At 43.0% G+C, this 17,395-nt stretch overlaps 1 protein-coding gene across 1 annotated transcript in view; it reads right to left on the reverse strand.

Moving 5' to 3' along the window:
• The window catches only part of LOC124606457 (cGMP-specific 3',5'-cyclic phosphodiesterase), a gene marked incomplete at its 3' end in the record, with an annotated part of 598,053 nt that overhangs the window by 77,174 nt on the left and 503,484 nt on the right, over window positions 1-17,395 (reverse strand). The window contains exon 14 of the mRNA XM_047138439.1: window positions 2,333-2,438. Coding sequence (XP_046994395.1) covers window positions 2,333-2,438 — 106 coding nt within the window. The remainder of the gene's footprint in view (window positions 1-2,332; window positions 2,439-17,395) is intronic.

The raw sequence follows: 17,395 nt of genomic DNA on the forward strand, positions 1-17,395 counted from the left end.
AAGCCACTTCATTCGCCTGATAGCTTCTGTTTCAAGGTACTCCTCCACGATGGCAGCTCGGTGGGGCCGTGCGTTATCATCCCACAGGAGGAATGTGGGACCCACTGCACCCCTGAAAAGGCGGACGTACTGGTGCAAAATGACGTCTCAATACACCTGACCTGTTACAGTTCCTCTGTCGAAGACATGCAGGGGTGTATGTGCACCAATCATAATGCCAACCCACACCATTAAACAACGACCTCCATAGAGGTCCCTTTCAAGGACATTAAAGGGGATGGTATCTGGTTCCTGGTTCACGCCAGATGAAAACCCGGCGAGAATCACTGCTCAGACTATACCTGGACTCGTCCGTGAACATAACCTGCGACAACTGTTCCAATGACCATGTACTGTGTTGCTGACTCCAGATTTTACGGGCTCTCCTGTGACCAGGGGTCAGTGGAATGCACCTTGCAGGTCTCCGGGCGAATAAATGTCTGTTCAGTCGTCTATAGACTGTGTGTCTGGAAACAACTGTTCCAGTGGCTACGGTAAGGTCCCGAGCAAGGCTACCTGCAGTACTCCGTGGCCGTCTGCGAGCACTGATGGTGAGATATCGGTCTTCTTGTGGTGTTGTACACAGTGGACGTCCCGTACTGTAGTGCCTGGACACGTTCCCTTTCTGCTGGAAACGTTGACATAATCTTGAGATCACACTTTGTGTCACCATTAGCAAGTCTGAAAACGTCTGCACACTTAATCTAATCTAATCTAATGTAATCTTACTCGCTGCACCGTACTCTGACATGCACCAACACACCTCTGTGTATGTGGACTGCTGTCAGCGCCACCGTGCGACGACCGCAGGTCAAATGCACCGCATGGTCATTCCCGAGGCGATTTAAACCCGCAAACCGCCCACCAGAGCGTTGTTTCAACATGTATCAGCATTACCCTTAATTTATGAACAAGCGTGTATATGAGATGTACATTTGAGCACAGCTTCATAGTGAATCGGGAGCTCTGGAATGTTCAGAAAAGAAGGGAGTGGATGGTGTGAGATGTGTTGTTACAGAAGACTACTGAGCATCAAGTGGTGGTAACATTTTGTCGATGGGGGTGCAGAGTGACGTTTATCTCCGATGATGGTATGTTTCTTAGCCTTTGATTGCGACTGTTTCTGCCATCCCCGGTCCTCCTTTTGTTTGTTTCTCGTAGAGACTTATGCGAGCATTTTGTAATTGGGAATGAGATGTGGAAAGTCTGATTGCTGGAACATCTAAGCTGTTTGCTTGATTGCCAACAACAATCGCGACAAGTCTAAGCGCTCAGGAAAAAATGAAATACACGACAAAAAATTCATTATAGGGGTTCGAAATCTGTCCCTGGGACTGATTTACAGGTCAGAAAACTTATGGATTTAGACCTTCAGTTGCAAGAAAGTGATGACTGATAGTCACAAAGCGACCACAGCTAAACGCCTGTGACGACTGGAGCACAATACGCAAATAGTAATCTTTAATTAGAGCCCGTCCGGTTAGCCGGGCAGTCTAATGCACGGCTTTCCGGATTGGGAAGGAGCGCCTGGCCCCCGGTTCGAATCCACCTGGCGGACTTGTGTCGAGGTCCGGTGAGCTGGCCAGTCTGTGGATAGTTTTTAGGCGGTTTTCCATCTGCCTCGGCGGATGAGGGCTGGTTCCCCTTATTTCGCCTCAGCTACACTATGTCGGTGATTGCTGCGCAAACAAGTTCTCCACGTACGCGTACACCACCATTACTCTACCACGCAAACATAGGGGTTACACTCGTCTGGTGTGAGACGTTCCCTGTGGGGGAGGGGGGGGGGGTCGCCGGGGGTGTGGGGAGGCCGAGGGGTGAAGTGGACTGCGGTAGTCGTCGTTGGGTTGTAGACCATTGCAGCTTCGGTGGGGACGGAGCCTCTCCGTCGTTTCTAGGCCCCCGTTTAACATACAATACAATACAATACAATACAATCTTTAATTAGCAGTTGCCAGATGATAAAAACTTACACAATGGTGGCGGTGTAGCTCAATAAAGTTGATTAGACTCTGCAGCAAGCTACCGCAAAAACTATTTTCGGAAACCTAAAGAAGAGAGCAGGTGTGTCAGTACAACAGTCACCTGTATGGCTCCGAAGCGTTTCCTACACTTTTCGAAAGAGTGTAGCACTGTCCGCAGAAATTAACGTGAGGGAAGGAGCTCGGGTGAGTGGCGCCTTACCTCGGTCCAGTAGGCAACAGCGCGTGACAGCCGCTGTTACGTTTATGAGTCTGAGAGTCGGCCAGAGGCACAGACGGGAAGAACCAGCAGCGTCATGTGGGGTACTCACGTCGTAAGGGATGTGGAACTGCTTGACCAGGTTGCACTCCAGGAACATCCGCACCGTCGCTCTGCACGTGTCTTCGTCAGTCAGGTCGAAGTCGTTGAACTTGAAACTGCAACAGACGACGCCATCGTCACAATGATTGCTCTAATCCGCTGCCACAAAACAGTGCACCAGTAATTGCAGTGAGCGGTGGAAGTTTAACTTTTTCCTTAGTGACAACCGACAGCGATTAGTTACAATATTCTGGAATGTATGGTCGTTTTGTAAAGTGATTATTTGACATATGTTATTGTATTATACGTCCACTACTACTAATCGTTTAGCGTTCAGTAAAACATTACTGAAGTATTTTTTTTATGTATTTTTTTTGGATTATAATGACTTCGTGTGTACAGATGCAATGTAATGTATTATGTAAAACGAGTAATGTTATTTATTATGTAGTGTTATTTCCAGGTATGCGTATGGAATTTCTTTGTAATTTTAGGGCCGCGCGTCGTAGCCGAGCGGTCAGAGGCGCCTTGTCACGGTCCGCGCGGCTACAACGCCTCCTCTCCCCCGTCGGAGGTTCGAGTCCTCCCTCGGACATGGGTGTGTGTGTTGTTCTTAGCGTAAGTTAGTTTAAGTTAGGTTGAGTAGTGTGTAAGCTTAGGGACCGATCAACTTATTAGTTTGGTCCCATAAGACCTTACCTTTCAACCGGTGCACCACTACCAATTTACAGTCATCCTCGCACCCTCACATTGAAGATGTGACACTGAAATTCCTTTAGAATTCCGTACTACAGGCTCCCTTCCGTCGTATCACCAGGTGCCTAATACCACCCTCAGGACTCGAGTAGCTTGTAACCGAAGTACCGCTGCCTGTTTCCTGTATTCCTCGTACCCACACACTGACGATTACTGTAATCCTCGCTCTAGCGGTTCAGGCGCTCAGTCCGGAACCGCGCGACTACTACGATCGCAGGTTCGAATCCTGCCTCGGGCATGGATGTGTGTGATGTCCTTAGGTTAGTTAGGTTTAAGTAGTTCTAAGTTCTAGGGGACTGATGACCACAGATGTTAAGTCCCATAGTGCTCAGAGCCATTTTGTAATCCTCGCACAAACGGAGGATGCGACACAGAAATAGCTTCGCGACTGCCTACTACACGCTCCCAGCCGACGTCTCCCCAAGTGACTAATGCAGCCCTCAGGACGCTAGTAGCTTGTACCGATGCCCCACTGGTTGCTTACTATAATCCTCGCACCCTCACTCTGACGATGCGAAACATCAATTGTTTCTCTATTGCATGCTGCAGGTTCCTTGTCGACGTCTCTCCCAGAGGCTAATCCCACCATTAGGACTGTAGTAACTTGCAACCGATGCACTGCTGCCCATTTACTGTAATCCTCCCACCCTCACACTCACGATGCAACACAGAAAATTTTTTGCGATTGCATACTGCATACTCCCTGCCGACATCTCTCCAAGAAAGCAATGCCGCCATCAGGACTCTAGTAGCTTGTAATGGATCTACCGCAGTCCATTTACTGTAATCCTTGCACCCACTCACTGACGATGCTCCACGGAAATTCCGTAGCCATTACATACTACAGCTTCCTGCTAACGTAACTTTAAAAGACTGATATCGACTCTCAGGACCCTAGTAGATTGAAACCGATGTAAAGCTGCGTCTTTCTGGTAATTACCGCACACTCAAATTGCGAAACAGAAATTGCTTCGCGATTGCATACTACAGTCTCCCTGCCGACGTAACTCCAAGAGATTAATACCACACTAGTAACTCATGCACTGCTGCCACTTTAGAGTAATAGCCGCTCCCTCAAACTGACGATGCAACACAGAAATTGCTTCGTGATGGCATACTACTGGCTCCCTAGCTACGTATTTCCAAGTGACTATTACCAGCCTCAGGTCTATAGTAGCTTGTAACTGATGCACATCTGAAATTTTTGTAATTTTAGGACCTTCAGCCCGTTAGGAAAATGGGTAATACTCATGTCACAACACTTCCTGCAAACGTGCCGTCATTTTGACGTCACACGCAATACTGACGACCGGAAGAGAGACTATGATAACCAAGACAGGAGACAAATATCACGCGGCTAGGTGCTAGTGTAATGGATAACTTCGTGCCTTCTGGAGTCGATATACGTGGGTTCGCATCTCGTCATATGCACATTCTGGGACATTTTTATGAATGTTGTACAAGTATTCCCTGCAATGTTCGATGTTATTTACATTCCGTCTGATTTGAGAACGAAGGATGAAATAAATATTTAGCTATTTCCGAGTATGTGGTTAGGCAGGAAACTAAGAGGACAATTTAAATTGCTGCGAGTGAAACGAAGAGCAATAACATTCATATTCGTCCTTGTCACAGCTTTCCCTGTTTGTCTACGAATGTGCCGCAATTTTCCAGTGTGTGGTTACGCGGGAACCTATGACTACAACTTCAAATGCTGCGACTTGAACGAGGTGCTATAAAATCAAGAGTCTTTCTTCTCACAAATACTGGGCTCTTTATTTCCGATGACGTGGCAAGCCGGCCTTTGTGGCCGAGCGGTTCTAGGCGCTTCAGTCTGGAACCGCGCGACCGCTACGATCGCAGGTTCGAATCCAGCCTCGGGCATGGATGTGTGTGATGTCCTTAGGTTAGTTAGGTTTAAGTAGTTCTAAGTTCTAGGGACTGATGACCTCAGATGTTAAGTCCCATAGTGCTCAGAGCCATTTGAACCATTTTTGACGTGGCAACATCCGTGTGTGTGGTTAGGCAGGAAACTAAGAGGACCGCTTACTCATCTGCGAGAGAATCGAGGAGCAATAACTTTCATATTCTTCCCTGTCACAAAGCCGATAGCCGATCATGCGGTCGTCGATATTGCGATTGACTTCAAAATGATGTCACTTTTGCAGGAAGTGTTCTGAAACGTGTAATCATGGAGGCAAAAGAAGAGGGGAGGCGGCATGCCATCACAAACTTGAAGGGATGTCCGCCATCTGAACTAGCCCAAAACATTAGGTTCCACGTGCATACTCCCATAGTTCACCGAGGTGACACTTCCTCGTGACGTCACTCTGTGTCGTATTACTATAGCAAACACGCATTCAAGAACAGAAAAACGTTCGAAATTCCCTTCCTGACACTATGTTATTCATGTAAGCTCTATAACTGAAGCTATTTAAAACCGTTCTTGCGCGCACACGGCGGAAATCATAAACACGAAGCACTAGTCTGCTATGCTTTGGGCTACTTAAAATCGCACCCACTCTGGCTACAAAACAATGTACAGCGTAAGTCTGTAGTGCCACCTCCCTTCTTTGTTTACCTCCATGAGCGTAACCCTAGGAAAATTAATGGCTCTGAGCACTATGGGACTTAACAGCTGTGGTCATCAGTCCCCTAGAACTTAGAACTAGCCGGCCGGAGTGGCCGAGCGGTTATAGGCGCTACAGTCTGGAGCCGCGCGACTGCTACGGTCGCAGGTTCGAATCCTGCCTCGGGCATGAATGTGTGTGATGTGCTTAGGTTAGTTAGGTTTAAGTAGTTCTAGGGGACTGATGACCTCAGAAGTTAAGTCCCATAGTGCTCAGAGCCATTTGAACCATTTGAACTTAGAACTACTTAAACCTAATTGACCTAAGGACATCACACACATCCATGCCCGAGGCAGGATTCGAACCTGCGACCGTAGCAGTCGCGCGGTTACGGACTGCGCGCCTAGAACCGCGAGGGGAAAATTAATACAGGGTGTTTCAAAAATGACCGGTATATTTGAAACGGCAATAAAAACTAAACGAGCAGCGATAGAAATACACCGTTTGTTGCAATATGCTTGGGACAACAGTACATTTTCAGGCGGACAAACTTTCGAAATTACAGTAGTTACAATTTTCAACAACAGATGGCGCTGCAAGTGATGTGAAAGATATAGAAGACAACGCAGTCTGTGGGTGCGCCATTCTGTACGTCGTCTTTCTGCTGTAAGCGTGTGCTGTTCACAACGTGCAAGTGTGCTGTAGACAACATGGTTTATTCCTTAGAACAGAGGATTTTTCTGGTGTTGGAATTCCACCGCCTAGAACACAGTGTTGCAACAAGACGAAGTTTTCAACGGAGGTTTAATGTAACCAAAGGACCGAAAAGCGATACAATAAAGGATCTGTTTGAAAAATTTCAACGGACTGGGAACGTGACGGATGAACGTGCTGGAAAGGTAGGGCGACCACGTACGACAACCACAGAGGGCAACGCGCAGCTAGTGCAGCAGGTGATCCAACAGCGGCCTCGGGTTTCCGTTCGCCGTGTTGCAGCTGCGGTCCAAATGACGCCAACGTCCACGTATCGTCTCATGCGCCAGAGTTTACACCTCTATCCATACAAAATTCAAACGCGGCAACCCCTCAGCGCCGCTACTATTGCTGCACGAGAGACATTCGCTAACGATATAGTGCACAGGATTGATGACGGCGATATGCATGTGGGCAGCATTTGGTTTACTGACGAAGCTTATTTTTACCTGGACGGCTTCGTCAATAAACAGAACTGGCGCATATGGGGAACCGAAAAGCCCCATGTTGCAGTCCCATCGTCCCTGCATCCTCAAAAAGTACTGGTCTGGGCCGCCATTTCTTCCAAAGGAATCATTGGCCCATTTTTCAGATCCGAAACGATTACTGCATCACGCTATCTGGACATTCTTCGTGAATTTGTGGCGGTACAAACTGCCTTAGACGACACTGCGAACACCTCGTGGTTTATGCAAGATGGTGCCCGGCCACATCGCACGGCCGACATCTTTAATTTCCTGAATGAATATTTCGATGATCGTGTGATTGCTTTGGGCTATCCGAAACATACAGGAGGCGGCGTGGATTGGCCTCCCTATTCGCCAGACATGAACCCCTGTGACTTCTTTCTGTGGGGACACTTGAAAGACCAGGTGTACCGCCAGAATCCAGAAACAATTGAACAGCTGAAGCAGTACATCTCATCTGCATGTGAAGCCATTCCGCCAGACACGTTGTCAAAGGTTTCGGGTAATTTCATTCAGAGACTACGCCATATTATTGCTACGCATGGTGGATATGTGGAAAATATCGTACTATAGGGTTTCCGAGACCGCAGCGCCATCTGTTGTTGACAATTGTAACTACTGTAATTTCGAAAGTTTGTCTGCCTGAAAATGTACTGTTGTCCCAAGCATATTGCAACAAACGGTGTATTTCTATCGCTGCTCGTTTAGTTTTTATTACCGTTTCAAATATACCGGTCATTTTTGAAACACCCTGTATATCTGAATAATGTTACAAAGAGACAGTTGAGGAGCGATGGTGAGCTATGTGTTTGCAACAACTACGAAAGCTGAGTACTTCGAGTCAAACGGACTGTCATCATTTGGGGCAGTGAGCTGTCTGTGGTCTCTTAATCTGCGTGATGGCCGGTCTTCTGAACAGTTTAATTTTGGTGGTGCGCAAATAAATGGGCGGACTGCACATCGGGATTGACATTCGGCTAACCGTACACTGCTGCTTGAAAAACAAATGTTCTTAATATTAAATTAATCCGATTAGCCCAGTCCCATTGCGTTTACAGAAACAGAAAATGTTTATCACGGTGTACGTTGACGGACCAGCGATCAACGAGACAACTGTGCGTCGCCACCAGAAATCTTGCGGCTGGCGTCTCAGGCAGGAAGCCGCAGAGCGCACATCTCTGAAATTACCACCGTCGACTCTTAAACGACGTTTCATTGGTGCTGGTCATCAGAACAAACAAACTCCCATAGACAAATATTTGTTAAGTTGTGCTACTTAGGTCAAGTCAGTTTTCGATTTACCTTTCTCGTCCAGTAACATTGCTAATTAAAATTACAAATTTTGTGTTGTTAGTGGCCATTTCAATGTCAGAACTTTACGTAGTTATCACATAATAAAGTGTGTCGTGCTGAGGACACTAATGCTCTATTACTTTGTTAATTAGTGGTCATTAAAAAGCCATAGCTTAAGTAAAATATATTGATGACACTGGGAACTAAGGTTAAATCATTTTGCTCTATTTATATTATGAAATCATGTTATTAAAGACAGTACTAGTGAATCAATAGAGGCATTTGTAATCAGTTAACAGCCGCTTGAAGTCAAAACTGTTTACAGACAAAATTATTTAATGGCAGGATACCACTCATTCCTTGGTGCTGACATTAAACTAATTCCAATGAAGGATCATTTACGTGTTTGTTGATTATGCTGCTTAATAATTTAAGTTTTCCACCAAGAACATTCTGAATACTAACAGATCTATGTTGCTAACAGTGATTTACTAGCTTCGTGAAAGAAACAAAGATTCATTGCCTGCCCATATAGCCAGCCTCATTATGAAACAGTAACACAGAGTTATTCATTATTACACCAACACTTACACAAATAATACTAGTGTATATTTTACCTATTTATGTGTGATTGAAGTGTGTTTGTGAGTTTTATCAGCGATCGCAGTCAGTCTTTCTTAGTGACAGACCCTATCTGCTTGAAAATAAGACACATCTTAGTTCAGGATAGAAACAGTATACTTAGGGTTGGATTAAATGGACAGGTAAGTGGCTTTTCAATCATAACTGCTTACGAGGTGTTTTCGTGAACGATATCCCACAAAAAGATTACGGGTTGCGTGCAGTAAGGAGCTTCCAGGTATTAAGAGCTAACAGACAAAGTGGGGGAAGCTATCAGCTGCGTATTTACTTCTGCGCCACTGTGGAAACTATTATAGAAAAATGGTTTAAATGGCTCTGAGCACTATGGGACTTGACATCGGAGGTCATCAGTCCCCTAGAACTTAGAACTACTTAAACCTAACTAACCTAAGGACGTCACACACATCCATGCCCGAGGCAGGATTTGAACCTGCGACCGTAGCGGTCGCGCGGTTCCAGACTCAAGCGCCTAGAACCGCTTGGCCACTCCGGCCGGCAAACTATTATAGAACACTTAGCCGAATGACTGTCTCTTCAGATTTTCATAAAAGTGTGTTAACTGAACAGCAGTTGCGGGCTTTCAATTCAATAAAATAATGAAATGATGTGGTATGGCCCTCAACTACGCACCCTCTGACTCAGTGTTGAAATATTAAAAGTTTAGGATGGTTTCGTTGTCTAGGGGCTGGGATACGTAGTTGCCACATTACAAACCAAATACTGCTGAGTGTACAGTACACAATATGAACAGTGGTCGAAGGTTCCTATCACTCGGCAATTGCGAATGTAACGTAGAAATTTTGGAATTAAATAAAATCTGCAGGTATTATCTTAACGACTTTAAATAATGAGTATGATAGTAGAAGTACTTTTGAGAATGCGGTATATTTCTGCAAACACTTATTGGTGTCGATGGTCCAGAAATTAAATAAATCATAAGTTGAATAAGATGAAGATGAAATGGGAGATATGATACTGCGTGAAGAGTTTGACAGAGCACTGAAAGACCTGAGTCGAAACAAGGCCCCGGGAATAGACAACATTCCATTAGAACTACTGACAGCCTTGGGAGAGCCAGTGCTGACAAAACTCTACCATCTGGTGAGCAAGATGTATGAGACAGGCGAAATACCCTCAGACTTCAAGAAGAATATAATAATTCCAATCCCAAAGAAAACAGGTGTTGACAGATGTGAAAATTACCGAACAATCAGTTTAATAAGCCACAGCTGCAAAATACTAACGCGAATTCTTTACAGACGAATGGAAAAACTAGTAGAAGCCGACCTCGGGGAAGATCAGTTTGGATTCCGTAGAAATATTGGAACACGTGAGGCAATACTGACCCTACGACTTATCTTAGAAGCTAGATTAAGGAAAGGCAAACCTACGTTTAAAGCATTTGTAGACTTAGAGAAAGATTTTGACAATGTTGACTGGAATACTCTGTTTCAAATTCTGAAGGTGGCAGGGGTAAAATACAGGGAGCGAAAGGCTATTTACAATTTGTGCAGAAACCAGATGGCAGTTATAAGAGTCGAGGGACATGAAAGGGAAGCAGCGGTTGGGAAGGGAGTGAACAGGGTTGTTGTCTATCCCCGATGTTATTCAATCTGTATATTGAGCAAGCAGTGAAGGAAACAATAGAAAAATTCGGAGTAGGTATTAAAACCCATGGAGAAGAAATAAAAACTTTTAGGTTCGCCGATGACATTGTAGTTCTGTCAGAGACAGCAAAGGACTTGGAAGAGCAGTTGAACGGAATGGATAGTGTCTTGAAGGGTTGATATAAGATGAACATCAACAAAAGCAAAACAAGGATAATGGAATGTAGTCGAATTAAGTCGGGTGATGCTGAGGGAATTAGGAAATGAAACACATAAAGTAGTAAAGGAGTTTTGCTATTTGGGGAGCAAAATAAGTGATGATGGTCGAAGTAGAGAGGATTTAAAATGTAGACTGGCAATGGCAAGGAAATTGTGTCTGAAGAAGAGAAATTTGTTAACATCGAGTATAGATTTAAGTGTCAGGAAGTCGTTTCTGAAAGTATTTGTATGGAGTGTAGCCATGTATGGATGTGAAACATGGACGGTAAATAGTTTGGACAAGAAGAGAATAGAAGCTTTCGAAATGTGGTGCTACAGAAGAATGCTGAAGGTTAGATGGGTAGATCATATAACTAACGAGGAGATACTGAATAGGATTGGGGAGAAGAAAAGTTTGTGGCACAACTTGACTAGAAGAAGGGATCGGTTGGTAGGACATGTTCTGAGGCATCAAGGGAACACCAATTTAGTATTGGAGGGCAGCGTGGAGGGTAAAAATCGTAGAGGGAGACCAAGAGGTGAATACACTAAGCAGATTCAGAAGGATGTAGGTTGCAGTAGGTACTGGGAGATGAAGAAGCTTGCACAGGATAGAGTAGCATGGAGAGCTGCATCAACCCAGTTTCAGGACTGAAGACGACAACAACAACAACAAAGTTGAATAACAGGGAAACAATCGATTCCTACTTCATGTAATCAGTTATGAGCAACAACATAGTTCGGGAGATATTCACTTCTAAACCTATAGTATGTCCTCACTGAAGAAACCACCGAAATCTCACAAGTTCACAAGCCAGCGCTCTGAAATATTTCTATCACCCGCGACCACGTGGAAACCGCTCCACACTCTCTAAGTCTCTCTCGCGACTGTCCCTCGCGCCGCACCATTCAGAACTCCCCCTCCATTCACTTCGGGAGTCGCGTCCCTTAGTAATGAGCGCTATGATTGGCGATAGCGCACCCCTCACGTCTCCAAGCCAGTGCACACTCACAAACATTTTGAAACACATGCAGAATACTGGAATTACATTTAAATAACTTGAAATTAAATAAATTGCCTACAGCTGGACCATAAACACGCTCTAATATAGATATTAAATACATAAACAAATTAAATAAACATATATAAAAGGAATAACAAGCAAAAGTAGGCCTGTAACCTTATGTCTCTCTGCTTTCTAAAACACAGTAAATATTTGACCAATTTCTTCATGAATAGTTGTAAGTAGGCTGTTTAGGTTTTCTTATTGGTAACGCCACGAGCACTCTGTGTGAGAATCACTGGCTGTGCTGTGTGCAGTCTGTATCTGCTTTGCATTGTTGTAATATTCGCCATTGTAGTGTTAGGCAGCTGGCTGTGAACAGTGCGTAGCGTTGCGCAGTTGGAGGTGAGCCGCCAGCAGTGGTGGATGTGGGGAGAGAGATGGCGGAGTTTTGTAATTTGTCATGAACTGCTATATTTATATATGATGATATCAAGGTAAATACATTGTTTGTTCTCTATTAATATCTTTCATTTGCTAACTATCCCTATCAGTAGTTAGTGCCTTCCATAGTTTGAATCTTTTATTTAGCTGGCAGTAGTGGCGCTCGCTGTATTGCAGTAGCTTGAGCAGCGAAGATTTTTGTGAGGTAAGTGATTTGTGAAAGGTATAGTTTAATGTTAGTCAGGGCCATTCTTTTGTAGGGAATTTTGAAAGTCAGATTGCGTTGCGCTAACAAAATATTGTGTGTCAGTTTAAGCACAGTCATGAATAATTGTTCAAAAGGGGACGTTTCATATGTCGACCCTTAGCCGAGGATACCTCACTGGAATCTTCTGATTTTTTCTTGTAGTTTGTGTAATTAATGTAGATTTTGTTTATTGCTAGCGCGTAATTATAGAGAGAATTTCCTTTGTAGTTGTAGTTTTTCATTGTTGTACAGTAAAACAGGTGTGGCATGCATGTAGATTTGCACCAAGTATTTCGCAGCTGCAATTAACTAGATATTATTTTCAGTGCTATGTTAATGTGTTCTCTTATTTTTGATCTTCAAATTGTGTTTTTCTGTGTTGTCGTGTGAAATACTGTGACAATAATGGCGTGTGAAAAACGTAATACTAGGCTCCAAAGTAAACTGAGAAATGACAGTGAAAATGAAAGCAGTGTGTTAGCGCCACCGAGTAATGAATTAACTGATGTTCAAAGTAGTAATTTGGTAATTGTGCATAGGAAAATGGAGCGGGCTGCAAACAATGCTGTAGACAGTGAAACAGGTAGTGAACAGGGAAGCATTATCGATCGATCGGTCGGCAACAGCTCGCCTCAGGAATCCGAAATGACAGGACACAATTTCGCAAATACTGTAGATTCAGGTTTTGGGTCATCACCGTTTTCTCAAATAAGTCAAGACACATTTTCTGCTTGTCAAAATGTGAATGTTGCCGGTGCAAATGCACTGCCGAAAAGCGTAGAGAAACAGATTCCAGACACTAATACATTATTATTGCAATTAATGCAACAAATGGAACAAAATCAGAGACAAATGGGACAAAATCTTAAAAAGTTAGACACAGTGGAACAAAATCTTAAAAAGTTAGACACAATGGAACAAAATCTTCAAAAGTTAGACACCACACTTGAACAAACACGTGAAGATTTAACTACTGAGTTACATAACATTGAATCAAAATGTCAAAAAGTCTGTAATGACGTAAAAACACAAATTTGTGAGCATTTTCAACCTATTTTTTCGCGGTATGAAAATGCATTACAGAATCACAAAGCAGCCATAAAAGAACTGCAAACCATTGTTCATGAAAATCATGAGACCTTGTGGGCTAAAATTGACTCAGTTGCATCTACCGATTCGGTTAAGCAACTTGCAAAAACTCAGGAAAACTTAAATGACACAGTAGATTCGATTTCAACACAAATGGACACTCTGAAACTTGGTTCAGAAAAACACACTGAGGAAATGTGTTCACTATCAGAGAAAGTAGCCGAACTTTCGGATCAGGTCACTAACTTATCTACAAAGGTAGATGATGATCTGAATGACACAAGACCTGTAGCCTTCACTGACACAGAAGAGTATGAACAAATTAGAAAATTCAAACAGAATCAAAATCAAATCAATACACAGTACAAAAGAGAAATTCGGGAAGTACAAGATCAACTGACACAGGTAATACAAGAATTACGTATTTCAGAGGATACTCGCGCCCCAATACGGGAAGAGGGACACAGAAATACCGAACAGCCACAAAATAATAACACAGGGCATTTCGGAAGTTATGAAAGAAATTGGCAATGTGCACCGAATTTTGAGATGGAACGGCCGACACGACCTAACAATGACCGATATGCGACTCGCCGACATGATGATTTTGACTATAAGCTGTTCATTACTACACGTAAATTCAAAACATTTAAGAATTCTGGCAACGACATTCATCCACAAGCATGGCTCCATCAATTCTCTCATTGTTTTCCTCCCAACTGGTCGTTAGAACACAGATTAGAATTTATGTGTGGCTACTTGGAGAATGAACCAGCTGTAAGAATGCGATCGGTAATTCACGATTGCCACAGTGAAGGAGAGTTTTACCATGCCTTCCTCTCAGCATATTGGTCTCAAGCCACACAAGACCGAGTAAAACATAGCATCATAATGATGAAACGTTTCGAACAATCTGAATTTTCCATCTTACGAAATATTTTGAAGACATGTTGCATAAGAATCAGTATCTTTCAAACCCATACAGCCCCTTAGAACTCATCCGCATTTGCTTAATCAAACTGCCTGAACATTTACGACATATTATTTTGGCAGGACGTTGCAAAGACGACATTGAAGCTTTTCAGGGACTCCTACAACAATTAGAAATTGACACAGACAGTCGCCGGATGCGAAAACAGGAAAACAATCACTACAGGTCACATACATCACAATTCCGTGATGACAGAAACAATAACTGGACACGAAAAGGATATTCTTACAACGCAAATCGTGACCAAAACAGACACCACCCGTATGACAATCGTTGGCAGAGTAGTAATAATTACAGGGAAAGATCACCCCTCTGTGGTAATGACTATCACAGAGACAATAAGAGAAACAGACAATATGGGAACCAAAATAAATACTATCAAGGGAGACAGAATAACTTTAGACGCAACGGACCAGCGCGCAGTTACGATTCAGGGAGAAATTCTCCACCATGTGACCAACAAGAAGGAAACTATGGAATCTACCGACATGACGACAGACGATATGATCGTAACGACAGACCTGAATTGCATCAGAACTGGCGGGATTCAAACAGAGCAGGGCCCTCTCGTCACGGTGAATTTGTAGAAGTTAGGTCTCCAAATCCCAATAACGACGCGCGCCAACAAAGAGACAATAGGGAATGACTCACACCGCTGGCAGCAACAAAACGTACTTATGAAACTGATGACGCAGCTGCCGTAGCTAGTAATTACGTAAAAATGGAAGACATTAGGGACATCTTACTCCAGGAACACGACGTAAAACTTAACAACATTGCATATCCTGTGATTCACATTACTGTAAATGACGTAAAATTTACGGCAGTACTTGACTCTGGCAGTCCCATCTCAGTAATTAGTGAAACAGCCTTTAGCAAATGCAACAAATCGAACGATTGTCCCACACTTCCGTTACGTAAGATTAAATTACAAGGTGCAATCTTTGGAAAAAGTGTAGATGTACGCCAACAAACCAACTTAGAATTATTTTGTCAAAGCCACAGCTTCTCTACGAACTTTCTTATTGTTCCATTATTGTCGACGGAAATTATATTGGGAGTAGACTTTTTGAATGAATTCAAAGCAATCTTAAACTTTCACGATGCTGAAATAAGTTTAGAGAAGGAAGGTAAGTCAATAGCTTTGAAATTTGAAGATTGGCTCTCAAACCATGACGAAGAAATCAATCGGCTTTACCTTCTGTTGGACAACAGTTCGGAATTTTCTAGGGAACTAGACACTAACAATCACTCTGCAAGAACTGACAGGGATGATATCGACGGCATATTTGAAATTAATGAGTTAATTCAGAATAAAATTCAAACAATTGAGAATTGTAATGACACTGATAGGCAGGACCTTTTTGAGATTTTACAAGAACATTCCACAGTTTTTACTCATAAAACAGGAACAATCAAGGGATTTCAATACCAATTTCGTGTTCGTGAGCATACTAAATTTTGTGTTAGACCAAATGTAATTCCAGCACATTATAGGGACCGTGTTAGAACAGAAATACAATCTATGCTTGATGAGGGCATTATTGAGCCTGCAGTAAGCTCATACAACAATCCATTACATGTTGTTGAGAAGAAAAATGGATCGATCAGGCTTGTCTTAGATTCGAGACAAATCAATACGATCATTATTCCTGAAACAGACAGGCCGCAAACGTTGGAAGAACTTCTTCAAAATTTTAATGGTGTAATAGTGTTGTCTTCCATTGATCTCAGATCCAGCTTTTATCAGATCGAACTTCATCCAGAATGTAGAAAATACACAGCTTTCCTTTGTTTCGGCGTTTGTTATCAGTTTCGGAAACTTCCCTTTGGTTTGAACATTTCTTCAGCAGCATTCATTCGCGGGCTAAATTCCATATTACCTGAGTTCTTAAAACGTCACATCACCTTATATGTGGACGATATTCTAATAGCAGAAGCTTCATGGGAACAACACAATCGCATCCTCAACAGTTTGTTACGTATTTTTGCAGAATCTGGAATTACAGTTAACTTGGAAAAGTCTGAATTCGGTAGGACAAAGGTGAAGTTTTTGGGACATATTATTTCTTCTGAAGGCATTGAGCCGGATCCTGAAAAGTTAGAAGCAATCAGAGCCATTCCAGTTCCATCCACAAAAAGACAAGTCCGCAGTTTTCTAGGTCTTGTAAATTTTTACCGTCGTTTTCTGAATATGCAAATTCTTGTTACACCAAAACTTTGTTCTCTCACTGGAAAAAATACTATTTGGAACTGGGACGAACAAGCACAATTGGAATTCAATTCTTTGAAAGAAGCGTTACTTCACGCGCCAATCTTAGCTCATCCAGATCTGTCACAAGATTTCTGCCTTAGCACGGATTCTTCTAAAGTCGGTCTTGGTGCCCATTTATTTCAAGAAGCCATAGAAAATGACACTACCATTCAGAAAACCATTGCTTTTGCTAGCCGAGTGCTAACAAAATCTGAAAAAAATTATTCCGTTACTGGATTAGAAGCTTTAGCTATCGTTTGGGCATTTAACAAATTCCGTTTCTTTCTTTCTGGTAAGCACGTAAAAGTATACAGTGATCATCGTGCATTACAATTTCTTATGTCTTCAAAATTAAATCATGACAGGTTAAAACGTTGGGCATTGTTTCTGCAAGAATTCCGCTTCACAATAGTCTACATTCCCGGCAAGGAGAACATTGTTGCGGATGCGCTGTCACGCGCACCGGCTGGGCTTGAGAAAAGTAGCACAGAAGGCAACCTCGAGAAAAATTTCAGTATTCTTTACATTCAGAAAGTCGCCTTTGAAAACTTCATCACCACATATTTAAAGAACATTGCTCATGAACAAGATAAAGATCCGATTTGGAAAGACATCAAGAGCAAATGGCATGAAAAGACACACACACAGATTCGGCATTATTATCTGGTTAGACACAACATACTGTTCAAACGCTGCACTGTTGATGACAAGCTATGGGTACTTTGCATTCCTGACGATTTTGTTAATAAGCTCATTTG

Source organism: Schistocerca americana, chromosome 3, assembly GCF_021461395.2.
Source record: "Schistocerca americana isolate TAMUIC-IGC-003095 chromosome 3, iqSchAmer2.1, whole genome shotgun sequence".
Taxonomy (NCBI): Eukaryota; Metazoa; Arthropoda; class Insecta; order Orthoptera; family Acrididae; genus Schistocerca; species Schistocerca americana.